This window comes from Rhinichthys klamathensis, unplaced genomic scaffold (assembly GCF_029890125.1).
Source record: "Rhinichthys klamathensis goyatoka isolate OS25496 unplaced genomic scaffold, OSU_Roscu_1.1 h1tg000329l_1, whole genome shotgun sequence".
Lineage (NCBI taxonomy): Eukaryota > Metazoa > Chordata > Actinopteri > Cypriniformes > Leuciscidae > Rhinichthys > Rhinichthys klamathensis.
In genome coordinates, this window is record NW_026606844.1 from 2,566,364 (window position 1) to 2,575,218 (window position 8,855).

At 34.8% G+C, this 8,855-nt stretch overlaps 1 protein-coding gene across 1 annotated transcript; it reads left to right on the forward strand.

Moving 5' to 3' along the window:
• The first annotated feature begins 571 nt into the window (after positions 1-571).
• LOC130105784 (galectin-9-like) lies at positions 572-6,366 on the forward strand. The gene is made up of 7 exons (XM_056271965.1): positions 572-1,150; positions 1,361-1,449; positions 1,561-1,765; positions 2,951-3,070; positions 3,199-3,287; positions 3,403-3,559; positions 6,167-6,366. Exons 1-7 carry the CDS (start codon positions 1,115-1,117, stop codon positions 6,311-6,313), a joined length of 843 nt encoding a protein of 280 aa, XP_056127940.1. The 5' UTR covers positions 572-1,114; the 3' UTR covers positions 6,314-6,366.
• The last annotated feature ends 2,489 nt before the right edge of the window (positions 6,367-8,855 follow it).

The following is an 8,855-nucleotide window of genomic DNA, read 5'->3' on the forward strand; positions in this document are numbered from 1 at the left end:
ACATGTTAATTTGCAAGCAAGGTCCTTTGTCTTCGGAGACCAGTGGTCAGATAATTTCTCTTTAACCAGTTTTCCAGTCTTACAGTATCATGCTATCAAATGTCTTACCTGTTGCTGATTAATAATTCTGGCATTAAAACCCTTTAAACGGTATTCTCTGATCTTCTTCTGTGGTGTGACACAAACATTTCCAGAACATTGTAAGGAGGTTTTAATGTGACAACTTAATGATACGTTTTCTAATGGTTCTATTGTGGTTCGGCTATATTAGTTTTATTTTCATAACAGAGTTTGCAGAATGTTAAAGAAAGGTTTTGGCTAGACGACAATGACTGAAATAAGTGCAACACTGCTCTAGGTGTAATGAAATGTGCAAAATGAAGATGTATTGAGTTTGGGGCCAGAAAGAATGGCAAGCTAATGTAAAAATGGTGGAGAAACAGAGCGGTCTCCTCTAAACTGTGTTTAACTCTTTTGGAAATGTAAGGTCAGTTTTTCAGAGATATGAATGTTCCAGATAATCTAAGATTCCCGAATTGTTTATTCAGATGGCAATTTGTAGTCCTTTTTAGAACATTCGAGGCAGAGTTTTTATATATACTGAATCTTATTTTCATGCCTGGGGTCTATGGTATTTTAAGGTTCCATAATATTTCTCTGGACTAGTGTTATCTGCCTTTATTCTGGTTTGCATTTTAACTGTCTGGTCAACAATATTCCTGGTACTTTCCAGGTACTTTCCAGGTAGTACTTTCCAGGTGGGTCTATCTTTCCAGGAACAAATATTCCACTATCTCCCTTAGATATCCAATATGTCCTTTTTGTGACTTTCTTGCTTTTCTTTGGTCATATTATCAGTCATGCTCTTCATTATCACGGTTACACCAACACCACTCAAATTTAATTTATTACCTGTAGCCTATTTGACTGTTTCTAGAATTAGCTGTCTTTATTCTGGTTTGCATTTTAGCTGTCTGTATGTATAACCTTTGTATAATTTATGGGCAGGCTTAATATCACAGCTATATTTAGGCTACTCAACATCATGTTTGATCATCCTTGGTACCCAGCCGAAGATTCGCTTTGAGACTGAAAAAAAGTAAGAATTGGCAGGATGGCAGTTTCTCAGCAACAGCCTTTTTGCAAACCAGTAAGTGACATTTTTAATATAAAATGACTCTAAAATTATTCATATACACTGCAAAATTGGCATAGGGATTACTTTGAAACACTTTTCACTCAGAAATAGCTATTTTGGAGATCGAGGTATGCAGCAACGTTTAGGGCTATCTTGTCAGATTAATAACTTTATTAGTCTTCAAAACAAAAATGCATAAATATTCTTACATCTCCAACACAGAAAATGCCATTCACTGGTCCACTCCTGGGGGGCTTGCAGGAAGGGAAGAGCGTTATCGTAATTGGAAGGATTTTGCCAAAGGCTGGCAGGTAAATAATATTTTAAAGTACAAATTAATCTTAATGTTTTTATTATATATACAAAAATATTATTTTGGCATCGCTATGTTTTGTATACAACTGTCATTCTGTGTTGTGCAGATTTAATGTGAACCTTCAGTGTGGTTCTGAATCCAATGCTGATATTGCTCTGCACTTTAACCCACGCTATGATGGCCTTGCAACTGTAGTGTTGAACACTTTCCAGAACTCTTGCTGGGGTTCAGAAGAATGCAAGTCAGACTCTTTCTTACTCCAAAACCAACCATTCATCCTCCAGATTCTTGTTACCAAGGAGACATACAAGGTATACAGTCTGTACGACATCTTGTATTCACCACTTGATCATGCTATAGCAGTTGCTTTTTTCGGTGAAACTCTATTGCATGTCTTCAAAATGTAACTCACCCAAAACATTAATTTCATGCTTCAAAACCTATTTATTGTGGCAGTTAATTTGCCAATGCCACCAAAATTGCCTTTTTGTTTAAAAAATCATCATCTGCGCTGTACCAACCAAAATGTTTAAATGTTTTTCACCATGGCAGTCAACCCTGGTGTTTTTTATACAAATTTAAAAAAATTGTTGACTGACTGTTTGATATAGGACTTCATTTTTGTCTAACATAAAACTATCTCACCAAGCTTTTTAGATACAGATTTCAACAGTTTAATGGGAAATGCACATTTTTATGTATACAGTACGTTTATTTTTCTTAGTAATGTGTTGCATTTAAACAGAAAACACACATTCGCATGTTCCTTTTGTTTTACACATTTCTTACATGTAACTTAAAAAAGTAACCCGGTTGCCTTAAAATTTCGAATTCATTGAAATTCAAAATTCAAGTTAATACAATGAAGGAGATTGGTTTAATTAACAAACTCAAAATATTATGTTATCTGAACCACATTAATTATCTTAATTGATTTGACAAAAGAAAAAAGTTGTGATTACAAATATTTTTTAGAGAAAATTCCCATAAAATGACTTTCAGGCAAACTCCATGTTGGAAACTTAATTTGTTGACTGGATTGTAGATTTCATTACTAGCTCATTTGCCAATTTAGTAGACACTGTAAAGTAAACATAATGTTATAGATATTTATCAAATAAACATAGGTCAGACACATTTTGACAATTAAATGGATCATTTGACTTTCACTCAATCATGAAAGAATGTTTAGAAGTTGTGATGACAGTTTCACAGAGAATCATCAATTTTGATCAGCAGGCCAAATGTATTTTGTTATTCTGCAAATTATTGAAATTGTACTTTTTTCACACATTCCAGAACGTGTGCAGTTAGAACAGAATTTAAGATGTTGTGACTAAAAACTAATTGTTCAAAGAACCTTACTAAACTTATTGTTTTGAGAGAGAAAAAAAATCTCATTCAAAGTGATTGTCTTTTTGCCAACAAAAGGTTAACTTTATAGGCAAGAGAATCCTTATCTACCATTTTGCTTATTATACAATGGTTCTCCATAGATAAGTGTCAACGGGAAATACTTCATGGACTATAAACACCGCATTCCCTTCACTCGGGTGGACACAATCTTAGTGGATAAATTGATGGATCTGGATTTCATTGGCTACCAGAATCCTGTGGTGAGAACAAAAAAATCACTACCACTATATAGCTATCACTACTGGCCTGTCATTTGACCCCTTTATTTTTCTATACTAAACAATTGTATAAAATTCTTTTACCCTTTTATGTTTTTTCGTGCCATCAGGTGGTTCCATACAAAGCCGTGATCAATGGTGGACTACAGCCTGAAAAAGACATTGTCGTTTATGGAGTTCCTAACCCTGACTCTAAAATGTGACTTTGTTTCAAGAGAATACATTACATAAACATAGGCAACATAAACATTTGTGTAAACATACAGTTTATGTTTATGACAACATATCCACTCTTCTGTTCCATTCTTCATTAGGGTAGTGTTCAATCTCCGTCACAGATATGGGGTTGCACTTCATTACAAATCCCTTTTTGAGGAGAATGTGGTTGTCCGCAATACCTTTGAGAATGGGACGTGGGGGGAAGAAGAAAAGTGTGGAGCTGTGCCTTTTAAAAAAGATCAACTCTTTCAGGTAGGCATAATTCTTATACTGTTTTTATTCAAATGCATTGACTCATGTTTGATTCAAATCTGAAGTGTATATCACTCTTAGAAGAAAAGGTTCTATATAGAACCTTAAAGGGGTTCTGTCAGGAGTTTCATATATAGAACCTTTTAGGAGTTCCCAGCATGGGTTGTGCTTGCTATGCGTGACTGTGCGGAAGAAAATGGTTATCCTAGAGGCTTACACTACTAGGCTCAATATATATATATATATATATATATATAACCAGACAGTTTAGATCAGGGGTGTCAAATTCAAACTCAGTAAGGGCCATGCTGAGGGTTGTGAATAAAGTCAGGGGCCGGATACATATTTAGAGGATTTTTCATTTATTGAAATATAAGTGTTATTTAGTAGGCTAACTGTATAAAAAAAACATCTCAATTCATTAAACTACATTATCATAACAAGGTTTTATTTTTTAATTTTGAGTAATAACACATTTTTACATATTTCACAAAACATGTGTCAGGAGCAAAGTCTCTGACCAGCATAACTGCATAACAGTAATTTAAAACAGTAGCATAAAACAGTACTTTAAAACAAACAGTACTTTAAAAAAATATTTCATAAAACTGTTTGATAAAGCAAAATAAACTTTAGATGGATAGGATCTCAATCTGATTCTCTGAAACGTTTCTGTAGCAAACCTTTTAAATTTCTTTAAAGAGGTTTAACCAGATTTATGGAGGACAGGGTACATCACAACACAGGACTTTATGGAAAAATATCACTTTATTGGCAATTTAATTTAGAAAAATATAACCATTATTTAAATAAGCATTTAAAGAAGTTCAACAAACATTTAGGCCAACTCAGTACGCCCCCACTAGGACAAACGTCATTACACTGCACTCCAGTGGTTATTCCCAGCCCCGCACGGCACAATAGAAATCGTGATCAAACGATTATCAAGTGCAAATATCAGCGCGTCCCCAGTCCAGCGTAAACGTTTTTACAAAAACAAAAACATCAAACACTGAAAAATTCATGTAGTCGGTGTAGGTTTAGATGCTAAGAGGTTTGTGGTGGCGGTGTTGTGCCGAATTTCGACTCCCTGCCAAATTATTACCCCCCGATCGTTGCAATCAGTACCTGATTGCCTAATCCTAACCCCACCCCTAATCCTAACCCCTCCCCCACAACTAATCCTAAACCTACCATACTAGGGGGGTAATAATTTGGCGGGGGTCAGAATTCGGCACCACAGCGGCAGCATTGGTCGCCGGCCAAAATTTCCAGTAGGCCGCTGCATGCGCATGTTTGGGGAGAAATCTCACTCCAGGCAAATCACCAAAGTTGGCAACCCTGTAATGTTCATACATCCTCTAAAACTCAGAACTACAACATACACACTCACACATGCACACAACACATGAAAGAATTCAAATATAAAACACTTCCCCGTTTTCAGGAAAAAAGACCCACCCCGGGGTCTAGGGAAAGGAATCAGCCGTCCCGATTCTATTCGTTTCTCTAAAAACCCGGCTAAGTGTAAATGTGGCCATGCACTTCCATGAAAATGAATTCCAGCACAGCTACCACAACTATAATGAAATGACCCTTCATAATAGATAATGCTTTACAATGAACTCTGTTAGAGAGATATATAAAATGGCAATTTATCTGTTCAGTAAAATACTCACCAGTTGATTAAAAGCACCATCTGCAGACTGCTTTTTCAACATTTCAAATCCCCCAGTTCTCACCATCTCCGAAAAACAAAGCCATTGTTAGTTCTAGTTTTATTACGAGCTCTGCCGCGCTCCCCTTTTGCCAACAAACTCTCCTCTGTTCAGTGGGTTTTAAAAAAAACAGGTGATACCCTGGATGTAGTGATACTGACACTGAAGCTGCGAGGCACGCATAGAGCACACAGCACAATCACCACGTGATCATCGACATCGATGACAAACGAAGCCATCATGGGAGCGATTCACTTAATATGAAGAATACAAACTATTTCAGGCAAAATAATTGCCATGAGCTCTGTTAGTCATACATGTATACATTATTCCTCTATTACATCATATTCAATTATTTTATTGTATAGGCTACTGGCATTTATTGTCAAACTTTAATGGGTAAATTAAATTATCAGAGGGAGAAATTCAACACACACACACACACACACACACACACACACACGTTGGGCTTTTATTTGTGCACATATAACATTGAAACTATCTATGGAGTGTGTGGTGGCTGCTTCATATGGAGCTTCTTCCACAACCCTTTGGCTGCTTAATTTTTTTACTAACCATCAGATGGCGTAGCCGGAGCAACTTTTCTCTATTTACGGATATGACGAGACACGGGCGAGTGCCCTGTAGGCTATGAAATTTCCTGTGAAAACCAGCTACATCTAAAATAAACACTTACAATAGGCTTACCATAGGCCTAGTAAATCAAAGTAAGACAAAAACACATTTTGGAAAAAGAATTGATGATGTATTGCCTCATTATTTAAATTTTGAGTGAGCAAATGATGACAGAATTCTCATTTTTAGGTGAGCGATTCGTTTAAGAGTTAAAAATATACATCTTACTGTCAGTTTTGTACGTGTGTTACAGGTCACCATCTCCTGCAATAAAGAGCAGTTCACTGTGTGTGTGAATGGCCAGCAAGCACACACTTACAAGCATCGCTATGCTAAACTGGAGGACATTGATGTCTTTGAATTTTATGGAGACATACAACTGTTTTTTGCGAAAACCTAACAAGGATCCAGGTTTATTGGAAGTGCATATTTACAACTTCCCCTAATGAGTTATCATATGCTTAAAAATATTTAGTGCTGGGTAGATTATTTAAAATTGTAGTCCAACTATCCACATTGCATCACAAAAATTGTAGTTAGTAATGTAATCCATATTTTACATATTTAATGTAATATAATCGGATACTTTTAGATTACTTTTGACTTAACTTGTTTATCACGTTGGTTTTGAATAGGATAATCTTATGCCATATTGATATAAAAATACAAAGAGAGAATATATATATATATATATATATATATATATATATATCATTCTTTGTTATCAACAACCTGAAAAAAACATTAAATATTACATTACATAAGTGCAAATCAAATAAAACAATCAAAATAAAACACTAAAAAAGATGACATATTTTATTTACCTGCATGTCATGTGACCAATAACCAACATCAGAGAACCATGAACTTATTATTTATTATTATTGACTTATTTTTATTATTGACCAAATTTATTATCTTAAAATCTAAGGGCGTACTTCAAGTAAATATATTAGGTCAAAGAGGTTCAGCTGACAAACAACTGGGGAATCCCTGCATTGCATGTAAATATGAAACGAAATGAATTTGCATCTTTGAAGGTCAGTTTGAAAGTCGAAAGCTTTTTCCAGAGACAGTAATATAATTCATGGTTAAATGACTTACTGAGTGATAATTCAAATAATGAATGTGTTCCTCAGGAGCTGATTAGACGTAAAATATTGCAATGTTAAGAAAACAATTGTTAAAAGTGAAATGATTTCTGTAAATGCAGTGATCAACTGCGGTGTGGCTCTCAGTTTTCAGTGACAGTCACATGACAAGTGGCTGTGTGTGCAATTCCACAAACCTGGAAGACCTTCTGAATATAAGCAGTTGGCTTTTTTAAAAGATAATAAAAGTATTGGGGACAATCAAATAAATTATGAATAATTTACTGCCATTGTGAGAATAACACGTAATCAATAAAAAAATAGCTGCAGTCTGATTATGAGTATTTTAAAATGTAATATAATTTATTACAAGTAAACTTAATTTTTGGGATCTAATTATGTAACCCAGATAACATGTAATCAGCTACTCAGGACTGCATATACACATACTTTCTAACTACATACCAATTACTTTTGCACTCTGCTAAATATATCTACATTTGAAAGTAGAGATCTACTCAGCAGCATTCATATCAGAGGATCAATGTGACCTTTAAATATTGTGAAATTTACAGGTGCATTACGGGATTTTTTTCAGACGCAGATGTCCGAACTCCCAGACTGATTTCACTGAAATAGGTGTCCTAAAAAATAGCAAGAATAACATGCTACAATACTCCAGTATAGTATACTGTATAGTACAGTATAGTATACTGTAAGGAAAAAAAAAAACTGGAAAAGGTACTGCATAACATTTTTTTTATCCATAGATACATACATACATTTCATAGCAGAATGGCTGAAATTGCTTACAGCACCTTTAACACCGGATCCTCTAATGTTGTTGGGTTAAAATATTTTTATTTATTTTTTTGCTTGGCTGTCATGTTGTTTAATTATTATATTCACTTCTATGCAATTGAATAAATAATTAAAATAACCAAAAGTTTATGGTGTGATTTTTTAGAGCAAGTGAACAATATGATAATTCACTTCATAAGTAAGGGAATAAGGGATTTATAACCAGAAAAGAGAGAAATGCAGAAAATTTTATAAAAATCATGTTATTCCTAAAAATGAATTTGATTATTGGAATCAGATATAGACAGACATACAGAAGATAGACAAACAGACAGACAGACAGACAGACAGACGACATAACACATGGGGCCTTGTGGGATCTGAATCTTAAAAAATAAATATATTGTTCAAAAGTCACATTGTTCAAAAAACATTTCAACATACGCCCTCTGGTGATTATAAATATAGGCTAACTTTGTCTACTTCTCTCTGTTGATGTTCTATTTAGATTGATCTCAAGGTGGCAGCAGAGGTCTGCTTACATTTCTCATTAACGCCTTCATTCATCATTTACAGTTTTTCTTAGTCACTTTGGTACATTTTTCGAATCATCCTCGACATTTGTAAAACAGTAAGTGCATTTCTCAAAACAATTCGTACAATTTAGCAAAACACCATGGATTTCCTGCAAAAGCCAGTCTCTTGCTCAAAATCCTTAGTTCATCTCTCAAAAGTAAATATCTGTGTCAATGAACATGTCAGTGCCATCAGAAGGACAAATCCTTGTGTCATTGTGTACGGATAAGACAGTCAAATTGCTTAGTCATGTTGTCAACAGTGTACTCTGGAGGGATGTTCTGATGTTCTATGGCTAAAGTTTTGATGACAATTATTGTAAATTGTAGGTTACACACTTTAGTGTGTGTGGGAGTTTGATTGCAAGAGACTGGACAAGATTCACATACGCTTTTACTGTTTGTTCTGTAATTTGTTGACAAACCATGTCATTGCAATACAGAAAGGAAACGACAGCACAGCATAGCACAAAGA